The sequence below is a fragment of the Antechinus flavipes genome, chromosome 1 (genome assembly GCF_016432865.1).
Source record: "Antechinus flavipes isolate AdamAnt ecotype Samford, QLD, Australia chromosome 1, AdamAnt_v2, whole genome shotgun sequence".
NCBI classification, from domain to species: Eukaryota; Metazoa; Chordata; class Mammalia; order Dasyuromorphia; family Dasyuridae; genus Antechinus; species Antechinus flavipes.
Window position 1 is genome coordinate 706,048,805 of NC_067398.1, and position 18,627 is coordinate 706,067,431.

An 18,627-nucleotide genomic window follows, 5' to 3' on the forward strand; every position below is an offset into this window, starting at 1 on the left:
GCCCAGACCAAAGAAAGACCTATTGTTAACTGGCCAATCAATGAGAGCCAGTGTTTAAAACAGCTCTTAAGAAAGAAAACTAACCCATAAACCCCCAGATATCCTGCAAAGGTTCCTTGATCAGAATTTATAAGCCTTTGGGCAGAGTCCCCCGGGTAAGGGTATGGTACTCTCTGTGGTCAGAGGGAAGGAAAAGTTGTTGTGTTGCCCAACGGGCCAGTTCCACTTGGGTCCTCAGAGGGACAGCTCCTATTATCCCTCAGAGAACAAAGGACAAATAACAACTTGGACTTATTAGATGTTTAATAGATGTCAATTGGATTGGATTGGATTGATCCTCTTAGCAAATATATGAGGAAATCAGGAAAGGCATAATCCACATTTTGCAGAAAAGGAAACTGAGGCACAGAAGTGTTAAGTGATGTGCAAGTCCCAAATCAGTAATAAGGCCCTTCAAAGTTATGGCTCCCAACTCTTCCTCTATCGCCCCATGAGTAATTTAGCATTTCTTTGAATATTACTAAAATTCTTTCGAGTTACTTTTTCTTTTAGTTAACATCTCATAAGAATCTAGATAACACAGTGGACAAAGTGCTGGACTTGAAGTCAGGGAGACTTTAGTTTGAATCCTAACTCAAGTCTTTTCTAATGTGACTCTGAACAAATCATTCTGCTCCTCTCAGACTCAGTTTCCTCATATGTAAAAAAGAAATCATAATAGTACTTATTGTATGTGAGCATCACATATTCCATATTGTAAAACACTTTGTAAATCTTAGAATGCTATAAGGATGTAAGTTATTATTTATTCATTTAATTAATAATTATATGATATATAATCTATAATATAAAATGATTATTATTATAGCGTGCTCATTATACCTGTGACGAGTGATCATTGGATAGCATTGACTTGAGCTCTCAGAGTGAATCAGCTTCAGGCTCATCACCTTAACTATTTAAAAATAAATCTAAATTTAAATCTAAATCCTCTCTCTATCTATAGGACCTTAAACAAATTATTAAAAGTCAGAAGTCACACAACTAGTAAGCGTCTGAGGCTTTAAGATAGACGAGAGCCACTGCCAGGCTCTCTCTCTAATTATGTCCTCTGTTACCATCAGGAGTTTCTCTATGATAGCTCATGGTAATAAGGGTCAAAGGAGACACACACAGCCTCTCTCCAATTAGAATGTAAACAGTTTATCCTCATTTAGTTCTTTTTCACTGTTCATTCATGTTTACCTTCTTATATTTCTCAATGCAAAGGTTGTAGTTTCTTTGTATCCCCAATATTACTTAGCACAATGATTTGCACATTGTAGACACTTGAATGGACAGCTAAGTGACACGGTGAATAGGAGGCTGGGCCCGGAGTTCAGGAAGTCTCATCTTCATAAGTTCAAATCTAGCCTCAGACACTTATTAGTTGTGTGACCCTGAGCAAATCACTTAACCCGGTTTGTTTCCGTTCTTCATCTATAAAATGAGCTAGAAAAGGAAATGGCAAACCACTCGAGTATCTTTGCCAAGAAAACCCTAAATAGGGTCATGAAGAGTTGGACGTGATTGAAAAAACAACTCATCAACAATAGCATTTGTATGACTGACTCCTGTGTTTGCACTTTACAGCTTCAGTGCAACTCTGGTCTTTTCATCAGAAATGTTTGGAACCTTTATTGCGTGAAATTTCCCCTGTAAAATTATAATCAGTTTTGCTGGATTTGGTTGTAAGACTGTATATCCTGTGATACACACACACACACACACACACACACACACACACCCTGGAATATTGTATTCCAAGCTCTTTGCTCCTTTATAGTGCAGGCTGCTAAATCATCATTCATCAAGAAGAAGGGACACATCAATACTAGAATTCTTTCTTTCTGGCTACTTGCAGCATTTATTCTTTCTTTGATCTAAGAACTCTAGATTTTAACCATAATGTTCCTAAGAATTTTAATGTTGAGGTTTTTTTCAGGAACTGTCTGTTAAATTTCGTTTTCACTTTGCCCTTTGGTTTTAAGATATCTGGGCAGTTTTCGTTTCTGATTTCTTGAAATTTGAAATATTTCTTGAAATATGTCCCTTTTCTTAGTCAATGATTTAATGTAATCAAATAATTCTGAACAAATTATTTCTTTTTAATCTGTTTTCAAGGTCAGTCCTCTTATATTTTCACCTATTTTTTTCAGTCCTTTGACTGTGTTAATATTTCTTTTTGTTTCATGGAGTCATTATCTTCTAGTTGGTCCATTCTAATATTCAAAGACTTTGTTGCGTAAGCAAGGATTTGAGCCTTCTGTGCTAAGCTATTAATTCCCTTTCCATTCATGTAATTTTTTTTATTTTTTAAATGAAATCAAGAATTTACTACAATAACTGTTTAATTCAGTTGATATAATTCATTTTAAAATAAACAAGCAGCAGCATGCCAATTCAGCTGAAATGAATCTACCTTGATTACCACATGATTGTAGATTCTATCTAGGTTGAGTTTTTCTTTTTTTAAGTTTCCAATTTTATTTTATTTTTTGTATTTTCAAATTTATTTTATTTAAAGAAAGAGTAAAAAAAAGAAAAGAAAAACAGAAAGAGAATTCAAAACAAAAGAGAACATTGTCATGTGCCTAGCAGAACATCAGGGAGGATCATTGATATAATTTCTTTACCAATTTTTTTCCTCTACAACTCTCATTTAATTTATTATTTTTATTTATTTATTTTTTGCTGAGGCAATTGGGGTTAAGTGACTTGGCCAGGATGACACAGCTAGGGAGTGTTAAGTGTCTGAGACCAGCTTTGAACTCAGGTCCTCCTGACTTCAGGGCTGGTGCCCTATCTGCTGTACCACCTAGCTGCCCCTCTCATTTAATATATAAAAGACATTTTTAACCTTTTTTTAAAAATCTCTTTTAGAGATTAGTTGGATTTGTGTTTAAACTGTGTTTTATCTTGAGGCTATGCTCATAGATATTTTAGAGTCATTCTTCTCTTCAGAATTTATTTCTTGAATTTTCCTGTTACCATAATATCAAACTGGGCCAGAAGCTGTTAATGAGAGCCTCTTCTGCTCCTAGAATCCAACCACATAGCAGCTTTCTCCTCAACTTGCTCTTGGCTCAGTACATAGCCTAGGGCTCTCATTACTTCTCACCCTGAAACATCACGTCATCCCTAGGCCCAGGTCCCATCCTCAGTCAGCCCTGGATCTATGACCTAGAACTAGGTAGCGAGTGAAAAACTTTGAGCAGTTTTCATCTGTTCTTGCTTTCCACACAAGTTTAAGTCTCTCTGTACTTGATTTGGGATCTCTTCCTGCCCTAGGTACACACATAACCTTTCCCTGGGCTAGAATTAGTTTTTTCATGGCTATTTATGTCTAGATTCTGTCCACAGGCCTTTCTCCAGCCAATTTGGAGAAAAAAAAGTGAGTCATTGTGATTTTGGGGGGGATTTCTTGATTAGGACTTAGTCCTAGTTATAACTGTTTGGAGGTATCATAAGATAGAGCTCACTGTTGCTTCTTCCTGCTTCTCCATCATTTTAGTTCCTTATAATTAATAATAATAACAGAATGATTAATATTGTAGCTGACTTTTCCCTAGCACTCCAGGGTTTTTAAAGCACTTTTCATACATTTTCTCTTTGAAGACTCAGAACAATTTTATTTTCCCATTTTACACATGAAGAAACTAAGAGACGTGAAGTTACTTGCCAAAGTAATACAACTAAGTGTCTCAGTTGAGATTTGAATCTAGTTCTTCTCGAATACAAGACAAATAATAAGGTCAGACCCTTCGGTCTCAACATTGGTCATATCACCAGTAAGGCCTAAGAGGCAGCATGATGTAGTGAATAAAGTTGTCAACTTAGAGACAGTAAGTTTGCAGATGAAATCCCATCTCTGCCATTTTATTTAAGCCTCATTTTCTTCATATGTAAAAAGGAGGAAGGGAGAGAAACATCCATAAGTGACCAAACTTCCAAAGTTGTTGTAAGGTTCAAATAAGATAATGAATGTAAAGTGTAAAAGATGGCAATAGTCAATTTTGGAGGAGTTCTTAAAAAGTAGATACACTAAGGCAGGGGCCCTCAAACTTTTTAAATAGGGGGCCAGTTCCCTGTCCCTCAGACTGTTGGAGGGCCGGACTATAGTAAAAACAAAACGTTTGTTTTGTGGGCCTTTAAATAAAGAAACTTCCTAGCCCTGGGTGAGGGGGATAAATGTCCACAGCTGCTGCATCTGGCCCGCGCTGTAGTTTGAGGATCCCTGCGACTAAGGCATTGTTGGTGGAGCTGTCGATTGATCTGTTCTGGAAAGAAAATTGAAATTATTACAAGAAAGTGACTAAAATTTCCATAAAGTTTGACTCAGTGATTTCACCACTAGACATATTGCCACACAGAAGTCAGTGCCAAAAAGAATTTACATCATGTCATATTTTTTGGAAGTATGGTCAGGTTAAATTTATTTTTTCTCTTTTATTATAAATTATACTTCTCTAGGAAAGGGGAAGAAGAAGGAATACATCAAAAATAGAAATAAAAATGTATGTTTAAATTGTTTGAAGTGCATAACTTTAGAGTTATAGAAATGTCGATTGTTATTCAAAGTTGATTTATGAGCCACATTGTGGTAATGTGGTCAGTGTAATACTACTACAATGTGCAAATCATACTGTCATTACTGCGTAGTGCTACTATGTGGATGTTAAAAGAGGAGGATGAAAGCCTGCAATTTCAAGAGGGGCAATAATAATAACTGACATTTTGAGGTTCCCAAGAAATTTATGTGTGTTATTTCATTTGATCCCCATAACATCCCTGGAAAGTACGTCCTGCTGTTATACTCATTTCAGACAAGGAAACGGGCTCAGAGAAGTTGTCACTTGTGTGGAAGCACACAGCTAGTAAGTGTTGAGAAAGGATTTGAATCTAGATTTTCCCAAGTTCCAGATCAGTGCTCTACCACTCTACCTGTGGGTATACATGACTATTCATGACTGCCTTTCCTTCTGTCATTGCAGTATCACAACAACGCTGTAAAATAGGGACTGCAGATATTGTTGTTGTTGTTGTTATCCCCATTTTACTAGTAGGAAAACTGAGGGTCAAGGAGTTTAAATGATCTGTTCTTGGTCACACAGCCAGTAAATGTTAGAGGTGAGATTTGAACGCAAAATCTTTCTGAACTCAAGTTTAGAGCTGTCCACCATCCAGGTGCTGAAGTTTCTAATAGGAAAGTAAGTTTAGAGCTGAAAGGTGCCATAGAACTCCCCAAGAGTACCCCAGGGGTACATGACTTGTGTCTAAAGCAGGCTTTGATCCCAGTTTTTTCTTAAGCCAGGGCTCCATACACTCTGAATGTTGTGTCTTAGGGTCAGAGCTGCAGGGATTTAAAGGCATGTAGTCTAGTCCTCTCTACATCCCCACTTCATCCCAGAGTTAAAAATGAGAAAACTAAGACCCAAGTTGCACATGTTTAACCTATATTGATTGCTTGTTCTCTGGAGGAGGGGAGAGGAAGGAAAAAGGATGTGAGCATAGAGCTTTGTGGGAATGGATGTTGGGGGCTGTCTTTGCATGTATCTTGAAAGATGGAAGCAGAAAGAGAGACACAGAGAGAAAGGGAGAGACACAGAGAGAGAAAGGAAGGAAAGAAAGAAGGAAGGAAGAGAGAGGGAGGGAAAAAGGAAGGAAGAGGGAGGGAGGGAGGAAGGAAGAGAGAGAGAGAGAGAGAGAGAGAGGAAGGAAGAGAGAGAGAGAAAGAAGGAAGGAAAGAAAAGAAAAGAAGGAAGGAAAGAAAGAAGGAAGGAAGGAAGGAAGGAAGGAAGGAAGGAAGGAAGGAAGGAAGGAAGAAAAAGAAAGAAAGGGAAAACGGAAAAGGAAAAAGAAAAAAAGAAAGAAAGAGAGAGAGAGAGAGTAAGACCCAGAGCAATATATAGGAATTACCTAGGATCATTAGGCTCATACTGGAAGTGAGCAATATGGTCTGAAAAGGTGCAAAGCTTAGTGAAAAGACATTGGTGTAAATCAGCTAAGACCTGGCTTCTGATATTTGCCAGCTGTGTGGTTAAGGGAAGTTTTAATCCCTAAAAGCCTCAATTTCCTTACCTATTAAATGGAGAGAACACCTACACAAGTCACTGGGATGCTGTAAAGAAATTGGGAACTTTAAGATTTGAGAGAAATATGAATTATCCCTCTTCCCAGGCCCCTTAGTCTGCTGAGAGGAGGAATATAATATTTTAGCCACTGATCTCAAGGTCACTGTAGGATTCCTTCCCCCCCACTCCTCCTCTCTCACTCTCCCTCCTCCCCCCTCTCTCTCTGTCTGCATGTCTGTCTCTCTGATTCTCTCGTCTCTCCCCCTTTCTCTTTCTCCTTCTTTCTCTATTTCTATCTCCCTCCTCCTTCTCTCTCTTCCTCTTCCACCTTCCCTTTTCCTCTCCTTTCCTCATTCACCAAAGAGCCCAGGGTTCTAGGGTCAATCACTTAGTAATCCCCCTCCTTGAGACAACCATGGATGATATGAAACAGGCAGATGAATGAGAATGGAGTCAGAAAGGCCTGAGTTCTGCCATATACTGTGGGGAAGTCACTTCACCTTTGTGCCTCAGTTTCTTCATCTGTAAAATGGGGCACTTATCCCACAGTCTTATTTTGAGGCTCATTATGATCATGTGTGTTTAGTTAAAGTGCTTTGTAAACTTTAAAGCATTAAATTAATGTTAGTTAATAATTGATCCTACACAGACTCACCTCATTTAGTAACTGCCATTGATATTATATTTTATTAATGAGGAAAATTAGGCTGATCGAGGTTAGGTTACACAGTTAGTGAGTATCTATGGTTGGATTTGAACACAGGCTTTCCTGGTTTGGCATTTTAGTGTTCTACCCACTATCCCACCTATATTATATATACCATATATAACGGTGTTTGTGGTTGTTGTTGGGCAGCTAGATAGTGTTGCTGAGCTTAGGATCAGGAAGATCCGAGTTCAGATTTGGCCTTAGACAACTTAATGACCGTGTGACCCTGGGCAGCTCACTTGCCCTCTTTTTGCCTCAGTTTCCTCAAATATAAAATGAGAATAGTTAACATTATCTACCCCCCCCCAGGGATGCTGAGAGAATCAAATGAGATATTGGTTAAAGGGGGGGGGGAGTTTTAGCCCAGTGCCTGGCACATAGTAGGGGCTATGTCAATGCTGATTTCCCTCCCATTGTTATCGTCATTATTTCCTCTTGAAGCAGAGTGGACTAGATCTCACTGGCTTCTCCCTTGGTCTGATCTCCCCCAGGTGACGATGCTGAGCGTGGAGATGACGGCCCTCAAGGAAGAGAGGGATCGCCTCCGAGTGACGTCCGAGGAGAAAGAAGCCAAGGAGCAGCTTCTCAAAGCCATCAGGGACCGAGACGAGGCCATTGCAAAGTAAGAAGGTCTCCCGGGCCCAAGTCTCATTTTGGTTTTCTCCAACTGCATTCCAAAGCAAACGAACACATTCTTAGGCAGCTTTGGGAGACACGGGGAGCCGACGGTTCCGCCGACCTCCACGCCGGTCACTCCACCTCAGGAATACTGGGTTCAGTTCTAAGTGATTTTAGAAAGTTAATGATAAGCTGGAAAAAACACAGGTTTAAAGGCAAAGTGACCTTCCTAAAATACATATCTGGCCGTGTCAGTACACACACACACACACACACACACACACACACACACGACACGTACACACGCACACACACATTCACAAGCAGAAACCCATTCACACAACACCACATATTTATACACACACAGACACACAACACACACTTAACATACACTCACACATACCCACATTCACACTGACACAACACACACACATACACATGTATACACACACACACACACACACACACACACACACACACACACACAGACATACCCCTCCAGTGGCTCCCTATCACCTCCAGGAACAAAAATAAAATCTCACTTGTTCCAAGTCCTTCATAACCTAGTACTACTCCACCCCACCTTTCCAGTCTTCCTACATAATACACGTCTCCAAGAACTCTCCTGTCCACTAACCATCCACTCTCTTTGCCGTTCCACAAACAAGAAATTCTAGCTCTTCACTCCAGGCATTTTCCCTGCTTGGAAGACTCTCCTAAACATTCTTTTAAGTACCTACTATGTGCCAGGCACTATGTACAGGATACAAGTTCCAGCTAAAACCCCTCCTTCTACAACAGAACTCTTCTTTTTTCTCAATACTCTTTTGTTTTTCCAAACACACGTCAAGATAGTTTTCAACATTCATTTTTGTAAGACTTTCCCTTCCATTTCTTCCTCCTCTTTCCCTTACTTCCCCTCCCCAAGACAGCCGGCAATCTGATATAGTTTAAACATGAACAGTCCTTTTAAACATATTTCTATATTTGTCATGATGTGTAAGAAAAATCAGACCCGAAGGGAAAAAAATGAGAAAGAAAAAGCAAAGAAACAAAGATTTATTATTATTATTATTATTATTATTATTATTATTATATTAGGCTTCAATCCACAATCTCCACAGTTCTTTCTCTAGATGTCGATGGCATTTTCCATCCCAAGTCTTGGAATTGTCTTGATTCAGCACATTTATAGCAAAGCTTCTCAAAGCGTGGCTTGTAACCCAATATGGGGTAATGAATGTGGGGGGTATGAAATTATAATTTATTTTAAGTAAATGTTTGATTTGTATACCTATTTTATAAACCTGTTTATCTGAGGCCACATAAAAATTTCTCAGGAAAGAAAGGATCATGGGTAGAAAAAGTTTCAGAAGCCGTGTTCTAGAAGAAGCTTTCTCTTATTCCTTTAAGTTCTCCTGCCTTCCATTTGGTGATTATTCAGACTTTCTCCTGTATGCAGCTTGTTTATATGTGGTTATTTAGATATCCCCTTTCCCATGTGACTGAGAGCTGCTTGAGGATAGGTGTCGTCTTTTAACTGACTAAAAAAAAAAGCATTTAGATGACATTTAGTCCAATCTGATTTTACAAATGAAGAAACTGAGTCACAATGGTGATGCGACTTCAAGCCGAGTCAAGTAAAAGATATTCAAATACTTCCTACGTACCAGGGCTTCGTGCTAAGGGCTGGGGTTGTAACAAAAGGCAAAAGAAAAGTCCCTGATCACCTGCGGTCACAGAGGTAGCCAGTGACATTGGACTAGACATGGATCCTAGCAGAATACACTTGGGAGTCCAGATTTAGCATGGGTTTCAAAGGCCATTCAGCTGCCTTTCACAGCTGTGAAAAATAAGAACAGAGAGAACTTGTGATTTGCCTACGGTCTCACAGCTAGTGAGCAGCATTGGACTATAAATAGCTCATCTCTCATCAGACCCATGTGCACAGGAACGGAGATCTCAAGCTGGAAGACATCTTCAAGGTCATCCATCCCGCCATTTTATAGATAAGGAAATGAAGGCTCAGAGTAGTTCAGTGACTCACCCAGGGTCACTCCGTCAGGAAGTGTCAGAGATGGTGTCCGAATCCAGCTCTTCCTACCTGTAGATCTTCCTCTTCTTGCCCCAAGGAAGATCAGAGTATGGTCTTCATAGCAAGCATTATTCTTTAAAAATAGTGATCTGATTTCTACAAATTTTCTACTATGGGTAAACTGGTATTTTAAGGTATATTTCATGTCCTTTGCTGATTTTTCTTCCTCCTCTTTCCCAGATCATGAAGGACACGAATTTCTAACTAAATCCATACTTAGGCAAAAATGCCAGCTTGGTGATGCATTAGATACAGGGAGTTAGGAAGAACTGAATTCAAATCCAGATCCAGATCTTTACTAACCATGTGGTCCTGAGCAAATCACTTCACCTCCGCCTGCCTCAGTTTCCTCATCTGTAAAATGGGAATAAGAATAGCCCCTATCTCTCAGTCTTGTTGTCAATATAAAGTGGGATATTTATAAAACATTTGGCAAACTTTAAAGTACCACAAAGATTCTAACTATTATATTATACTCACTGTATTGAGGGCAACCAAGGTGGTGAAGGATTTAAGTTTATGACATAAGAGGATGGGTTGGAAGACCGAGGCAGGGGAGATATATGAGAGCTGCCTTCAAGTATTTGAAGGGCTGTAGTGCAGAAAGGAAAGAGAAAGGGAAGAATCATTTATTAAGTAAGCTCTTTGTCTCAAACATTGTGCTAGCTCAAATAATAAGCATCTATTAAGCACCTACTACATGCCTTCATTGTGTTAGATCAGTTAACAAGTATTTATGGAGTACCAAGTCATACTCACTTAATTAAAAAGTATTTATTAAGCCACCTACTATGCGCCAGGCACCATGTTCAGTGAAGAGGAATTAAGTAATTTTTTTTGGAGAAAAGAGGGTAGAGTGTATTCTTCTTTAAGAATGGCTAAAATGACATGGGTTCTGAGGTCCCCTTATCTTTGAGATTATGTAATTCCATAGCAAGTGCCAACAGCCATATGTAAGAACTAAAACACAAAGAAAGGGACCTGGGATATTCTTAATAGAAAGAACTTCCAGATGAGCAACCTCTCTGTACCAAAGCGAGTCAACATCTTCTCTGCAACTTACAGTCTTAGAAATTCACCTAGAGATATACTGCAACATATCCAACATATAAAGGACTGCTTGCCATCTAGGGGAGGGGGTGGAAGGAGGGAGGGGGAAAAAAAATCGGAAAAGAAACGAGTGCAAGGAATAATGTTGTCATTATAAAGTAATCATTAAATTTAAAAAAAAAAAAAAAAGAAATTCACCTAGAGCAAAAGTGTCGGTCTCAGAGCGCATGTACCCTCAAAACATCCAGGTGTATCTGAATAAGACTAAAATATAATCGGAAAATGTTTAACAAAATTAGCAAAAATATAACACGACTTAGATATTGTTAATGTGTGCTTTTCTAGTCTAGTCTGTTGTTCTGTTTGAGTTTCAGGTGCCAAGTAATTTGCCCAGGGCCACACAATCAGTTTGTATGTCTGAGATAGATCTTGAATCCAGGTCTCACTGACTACACTGAATCATAAAAGAATATAAGAGGAAATAAAAAAAAAAACAAAACATTCTTTTAGTTGAAAGCAACTGACAACTTCCCCAAACCCTAAGATTATAAATAATTGTTCATGTGTCTGTAACTGGTTTCTCTGTTGTTACTGGTTGCCAAATTGTTTTTATTGTGTCCAACTTTTTGTGATCCTATTTGGGATTTTCTTGGCAAAGATATTGAAGTATATTGCTATTTCTTTATCCAGCTTATTTACGCATGAGGAAACTGAGGCAAACAGGGTAGAAATGACTTGCCCAGGGTCACACAGCTAGTAAGTGTATGAGGCTAGATTTGAACTGGGGAAAATAAGTTTTCCTGACTGCTGGCCTGACGTTCTATCCACTATGGCGCCCTCTAGCGGCCTACCTGTTGTTAACTCCATTCCAAAAGTGCCCACATCAGCCTTGTTCTCCTATTTAATTTCACTTTTTCATTCTTTGTTCCTGTGTTGACAAATATTGTCGACTTTAACTACACTGTTGTCATCAACATTTATATTCTTCTTTGGGCTCTGCTTTCTTCATTCTGAATAGTTTCATACAAAAAACTCATATTTCTTGGAATCCTTCACATCCATCATTCATCTTGTGGCTGACTGACATTGTTACATTTAACACATGGTCTAGTCATTTCTTCTCTAAATGAAAGATTCTTTATTTGTTTCCAGGTTTTATTTGTTGGGTTTTTATTTGTTTTTTGTTTTTGCAACAGAAAATAGTACTTCTAGAAATATTTTGTTGTTGTTCAATCATTTTTCAGTCCTTTCCAACTCTTCATGACCCTATTTGGGATTTTCTTGGCAAATATACTGGAGTGGTTTGCTATTTCCTTCTCCAGCTCACTTTACAGTTAAGGAAACTGAGGCAAACAAGGTGAAGTGGCTTACCCACGATCACACAGCTAGTATGTATCTGAGGTCACATTTGAACTCAGATCTTCCTAACTCTAGGCCCAGTACTCTGTCCATTCGTCCCCTACTTTTTTTAATTGATAGATCCTTTCTTCCTGTCAATAAAATCATACAGTGAATAGGCTTAGTCTTGAGACTACAGCCAAAGAGTAAATCTATTTTTGTAACTCTAATTATTGAATAATTCTATCTCCAAAAGTATTTATTCAAAATTTAGCCCTCTGCTCTATAATCTGAGGAATGAAAGAAAGATAAGATGTTGCTGAACTCCATTAGCATTTATAATTCCATTGGAGAGACAAGATTAACATAGACCTAGAAGACATGATGGAGCCCTTGTGAAAAGGGATAATGGATTCATAATCATTGTGATTGATTCGGCTTCTTGCTGCCTGTGTGACTTCTCATCTCTCCACCTCATTTCCCTCTTCTGTACAATGAAGAGGCTGGGGTAGATGCTCTCCAAGGTCCTTTCCGTGGCTGAATTGTGTTCATATGCCCATGATCCTTCATCATCCAGGTGCCTTTCTAGAAATCCTCTATTAAAAAACCTAACCCAAGTGCTAGCAGCTTTCCTCTAGGTTTCTTATTATCATTATCATTAACTGAGTCCTTTCCATGGCTTAATTGTGTTCATATGCCCATGATCCTTCATCAGTCTGGTGCCTTTCTAGAAATCCACCATTAAAAAACCTACCTCAAGTGCTGGCAGCTTTCCTCTAGGTTTCTTTTTATCATTAACTAAGTCCTTTCCATGGCTGAATTGTGTTCATAAGCCCATGATCCTTCATCATCCAGATGCCTTTCTAGAAATCCTCCATAAAAAACCTACCTCAAGTGCTAGCAGCTTGCCTCTAGGTTTCTTATTATCATTATCATTAACTAAGTCCTTTCCATGGCTGAATTGTGTTCATATGCCCATGATCCTTCATCATCCAGGTGCCTTTCTAGAAATCCTCTATTAAAAAACCTAACCCAAGTGCTGGCAGCTTTCTTTAGGTTTCTTATTATCATTATCATTAACTGAGTCCTTTCCATGGCTGAATTGTGTTCATATGCCCATGATACTTCATTATCCTGGTCCCTTTCTAGAAATCCTCCATTAAAAAATCTACCTCAAGTGCTGGCAGCTTTCTCTAGATTTCTTATTATCGTTATCATTAACTGAGTCCTTTTCATGGCTGAATTGTGTTCATAATTATGTTCATTAAAAAAACTATCTCAAGTACTAGTAGCTTTCCTCTAGGTTTCTTATTATCTTATCATTAATAACATTATTGTTGACATCATTATTATAATAAAACTCTTGAGGAAAATAATAATAATTATCATTAACAACTAGCAGTTATAGCCTTTAACATTTGTAAAGTTAATCAGTCAGTAAACATTCAATAAAACTACCAGAAAAGAACCACAGTCCATGTCCTCAGGGAGCTTACAATCTATTGGGGAAGGGGAACAATAGAAAAGCAAGGTGGAAGGGGAGGAGAGAAGGAGGGAAGGTAGTCTTGGTGGGATCATGTTGGAGTCAGTCCAAAAGAGTACATCTGGGAGGAAATGAAGAGATGGCAGGCATGGGAGCCATTTTTTAAATGGAGGTTTTGTTTCATCTGATCCTCACAACAACCTTATAAAATAGTTGCTCTTATTACTTCCATTTTACAGATGAGGAGCCTGAGATGTAGAAACCTTGCTTAAACATAGCCAGACCTGAGGCAGGATTTGAACTTGGGTCTTCCTGATTTCATGTCTAGTGCTGTTTCCACTGTGCCATCTAGCTGCAGCAGAGCATTAGATAGACTATCAGCCTGTCTTCCCTCCTCTCATACACAAACACCCAATCACTCTTTATCTCTTGCTCTTCAATACTGACGTGAGGAAGACATCTTAATGTCTTTTCCCCCTTCAAGAAGAGACTAGAATATTAGTCCATACACCAGTCTCTGATTTCTCTCAAATCAACAATCCAAAAAACATTTATTAAGCACCTACTGCGTTCCAGGCACTCTGTTGGGCATCGAAGGATACAGTGACAAAAGGCGGACAGTCTCTGCCTTTAAATTGCTTACACCATTTATTGATAAGTTTCTCTACTTGCCCCAATCTTCCTACCTGAGAAAAGTCCAGCCAGTGGCTTATTGGAAATGCGACCCAAACAAGTGACTTAATTTTTCCAAGCCTCAGTTTTCCCCTTCATGAAATTTCAGTCATCGTTCAGTCATGTCTGACTTTTCATGATCCCATTTGGAGTTTTATCAGCAAAGATACTGGCGTGATTTGCCATTTCCCTCTCCAGCTCATTTTACAGATGAGGAAACTGAGGCAAACAGCTTTAAGCCATGTGCCCGGGTGTCTGAGGACAGATTTGAACTCAGGAAGTTGAGTCTTCCTGACTCCATACTGTATATGCTTCACTATGGCGCCACCTAGCTGTGCTATCCATGAAATGTAAATATTAATATCCCTTACTTCCCAGGGGAATTGAGAAAATCAGACAAGATAATATATGTGTACGGCACTTTGCCACCCTTAAAATTCTATATAGGAAAAACACAATAGTATCGGACACCTTTGGGACCCCAGTGCCTGGCACAGTGCTTTCCCTGTCTTTTTTAATGTCTATTGAACTTGAGGAGGGGAAAGTGCTCTTTAAAGGCTGGTTATTGGATTATTGTGATCCCGTTGGCAAATTTGTGGAAAGGAACCCACTGCAGGTGACTGTTTCCCGGCTTCGTCACCCACCACGCCCGTCCTCTCCTGCCGTTCCGAGATGCTCCTTAGGCACGTGCCCACTTTAACCAAGAGATGGATTTGTGAGAATTAGGTGGAAACTGTGGGTTTAAATTAAATGAATTGATTTATTTAAAATGTCCCTTAGTGGTGACAGGGAAGATTATTTTCTCTTTTAAAAGGAACCCATCAAAAACCCATTAATTAGTAGGGGAAAACAAACCCTCCAAAAAGGCAAAAATCAATCCCTGCCTTCAAAAAGCTTACGTTCCATATACAAGATGAATGCAAGTAGGAGCAGCTAGATGGTACAGTGCATAGAGCAACAGCCCTGAGTTTAAATTCAATCTCAGATACTTAATAATTATATGACCCTGGATAAGTCACTAGCCCTGTGTGCCTCAGTTTCCTCATCTGTAAAAAGAGTTGGAGATGGAGGTGGGTGAACTACTCTAGTATTTTTGCCAAGAAAACCTCAAATGGGATCAGGAAGGGTTGGCCCTGACTAAAATGAGTGAACAATAATAGATGGAAGTTAATTTTGGAAGGGAAGATGCTAGAAAGGATACCAGGAAAGGCTACGTACAGGAGGTAGCCTGCAAAATGGCTTTAAATGGGAAGCTAAATGTCTATTTAGAATTTGCTTAAGTCTAGAAAATAACTTGATCAGGCAACAAGGATTTTTTTGGTGAGGCAGTAGGGGTAAGTGACTTGCTTAGGGTCACACAACAAGTGTTAAGTATCTGAGGTCAGGTTTGAATTTGAATTTGAGTTCAGATTCTCCCGCCATCTAGCTGCCACTAGATATAAAGATAATCATGAAATAGACCCTAAGCCTGAGGAGTTTCGTAAAGAGAGATAATATGAATATAAGTAGACATATGGGAGAAGGATACAAGGTGATTTGGAGAGGAAACATAACTGTTTGGGGAAATTTGGGAAAAGCCTCAGATAGAAGGAAATGCTTTTGAAGGCATGACATGGTCAGATCTCTATTTTAGGGACATCGGTTTGATAATCAGTAACCATTTAGTAAGCACCTACTATGTGCCAGGCCCTGTGCTAAACTCTAAAAATATAAAAAGCAGCAAAAGACCAGCCCTGCCCTCAAAGAATTTACAATCTCATTGGAAGCTGATTCTTCCCAGAAAACATGTTGGATTGTGATCCGTCTCTCTGTGCCTTGGATTCTGTCCCCTTTCCTGCCTCCCTGTGTTCTACTGGCCCTTACTGTACCATCTGTCCTCCTGTGCCTAGTCCCAATCAGTCACAGTGTTGTTATCTGTGCTGAGATCCTCTTCCCTGGCCAAGGAGGGCGAGCTAAAGGGACCTTAGAGAGCCCCAGTGTCCGAAGATGCAGAGATTCTGGCTGAGGCTGCTGGGAGGCGGGAAAGGTTCATTCTCATACAGAATAACTTAGGCTGATGCTGATGCTGATATGTAACCGTGGCAACCAGCAGCCTCCATCTCCCTTCCGGGCAAGAGCAGAAGAAGCTAGAAGCAGCTGCTGGTGGTAGCCTGTGGGACAGGACACGGCTCATGGAGGGGTGGGCCCCCTCACACCCTAGTTCTCATTGGCAGATCTGGGCTATTCATACCCACAAGGATCTCCCAGCTCTGGAATGAGGAGAGAAGGAGGGCAGAAGTGACCTTAGGAGGCAGAGAAACAACAGGAGCCATGGCCGGCTGCCATAGCACCCTAACTCTCCAGTTTGGAAGGGCCCTCAGAGGCCATACCCCAGGAAGAATGCCTTCTATAATGTGCCCATCAACATCCAATCCATCAACAATCATTTCTTAAACATTATTAAACGCTAATTAATTAAAAATTAAAAGATTAATTGTTAAACATTAAAAACATGCCGAGAAGTATCCTACATGCTAGAAATACAAAGAAAAACAAAAACACTGCATTGTAGAGAAGGGGCTGATTTACATCCAGAAAGAAAGGTTCTAAGAGCTCCTTGCTGACTCACTGATGAAATCACAGGTCCAGTCCAAAAAAATTCATTGTATTAGCTTTCTTGTCTGCCATGGTATCCTGCTAGCTTACTTTGAGCTCGCAGCCCACTAAAATCCCCAGATCCTTTTCTAATCTTGTCTCTCCCATCTCCTACTTGTGAAGTTAATTTATGAGTTAAAGCATCAGAATATATCAGAGCAAATCTGGCCTCAAGGCTGAGCAAGGAGTCCAAGCACACGCTTTCACTTAATTCAGCCCTGGTCTGTCTGTTGCAGGAAGAACGCGGTGGAGATGGAACTGGCCAAGTGTAAGATGGATATGATGTCCTTGAACAACCAGCTCCTGGATGCCATTCAGCAAAAACTGAACCTCTCCCAGCAGCTGGAGGCCTGGCAGGTAAAGGGGGGGCCGAGGCCGAGGCCGGCGTGAGATGGCCAGTGGACCTTGCACAACAGGGCGGAAAGAAACTGTGGCCACGGGTTCAAACTAAGTAGAAGGAAAAAGCTGTCCCTACCATGAGAGGAACAGAACAGTCAGAGTGAAATCTGACTTAAATTTAGCCAACATAAGGTCACTGACCCTCTTCCAAAGGCTGACTTCCTCTTTCCTTGCTAAGCTGGAAGACTAGCTTCACCGGTCATAGAATGTCAGATGGATAGATAGAAAGATATAGGGGGAAAAGTGGAAAGATAGATAGAAAAATAAATAGATGGATCAATAGAAAGATAGATAGAAAGAAAAATAGACAGAAAGACAAAGAAAGAGAGGAAGGGAGGGAGGGGGGGAGGGAGGAAAGAGGAAGAAAGGGAATGAAAGAAATAGAAACAAAGAAAGAGAAAGAAAGAAAAAACGGAGGGAGAAAGAAAAAAGGGAGGGAGGGAAGGAGAGAGAAAGAGAAAAAGAAATATGAAAGAAAGAAAAAAACAAAAGAAAATAGATGGCTAGTTGGGTGAGTAAGTGGGTGGGTAGATAGAAGGAGAGATAGATAAAAAAGATAAATATAGAGATAGATAAATACAGATAGAAAAATAAATGGGCCAGTGGATAGAAGACTGGAGAGAAAGAGAGAGACAGAGACAGAGAGACAGAGACAGAAAGAGAGATAGAGAGAGCACATTTATTAAATAATTACTGTGTTCTAGTTTTTTTGCTAAGCACTAGGGTTATAAATACAAGTAATCAAGACAGTTGTTGCCCTCTAAGAGTTTATCTTCTGCTGGGGAAGAAAGGAGCTTAGAGTCATTCAATCCGCTCCATACCTGAATAGGAATCCACTATACAGCATGCCCAACAAGAGAGCATCCAACCTTTGCTTAAAGCCCCCAGTGAGACCGAGCCCATTGCAGCCAGCCAGGGTGGGCCGGTCCCTGACCCAGGTGGGCTGTTTCTTGGTTTCTGTCTTCCAGACCCACCTCTTCCCCAGATCCCAAGACAAGCATTCCCCCCCATCCCTCACACACTTCCAAGTCAGCCTAGCTCCCTACCAAACTGAGCCCATCCCTGGATTTTGTTAACATCAGGAAGACACAATTTCAGGATGTGGGTGGAACTGTAAACATTTCTTCCCAAGTCATTCTGGGTGGAAGAAATAGCTAACCTGAAAAGCCTGTTCACTCTTGGAGGAGAAACTTGAAATAATTGGTTCTCTAGTGACTTCTCTTGGACTTGAGATTCTGAGTCTGAGTCCAGATCCACTGCGTAGCAACCCAGGGACCGTTTGCTTTAGGCAGGAATATAAGAATAATAAAAATAACACTGATTAGCATTTCTATTGAGATTTAAGCTTTATAAAATACTTTATAAACTCATATGATGTAGACAATAATCCTGAGAGAAGTGCTATCATTATCCCCATCTTACAAATGGGGAAACTGAGATCCAGGTAGAGTAATTTGCCCAGGATCACACAGCCCATAAGGAAGCAAACTCAGGGTTCGCCAGCAGCAATCTTCAG

The 18,627-nt window shown here is 39.9% G+C and overlaps 1 protein-coding gene across 4 annotated transcripts in view; it reads left to right on the forward strand.

The window, feature by feature from the left end:
• BICDL1 (BICD family like cargo adaptor 1) overlaps positions 1-18,627 on the forward strand; it is a 148,718-nt gene that overhangs the window by 117,905 nt on the left and 12,186 nt on the right. For all 4 annotated transcript variants that reach the window (XR_007949685.1, XM_051972914.1, XM_051972912.1 and 1 more), the window contains 2 exons: positions 7,314-7,444; positions 16,949-17,069. Coding sequence is in view for 3 of the 4 variants with exons in the window: in XM_051972914.1 (XP_051828874.1) it covers positions 7,314-7,444; positions 16,949-17,069 (252 nt within the window). In the remaining variant the exon portion in view is untranslated. The remainder of the gene's footprint in view (positions 1-7,313; positions 7,445-16,948; positions 17,070-18,627) is intronic.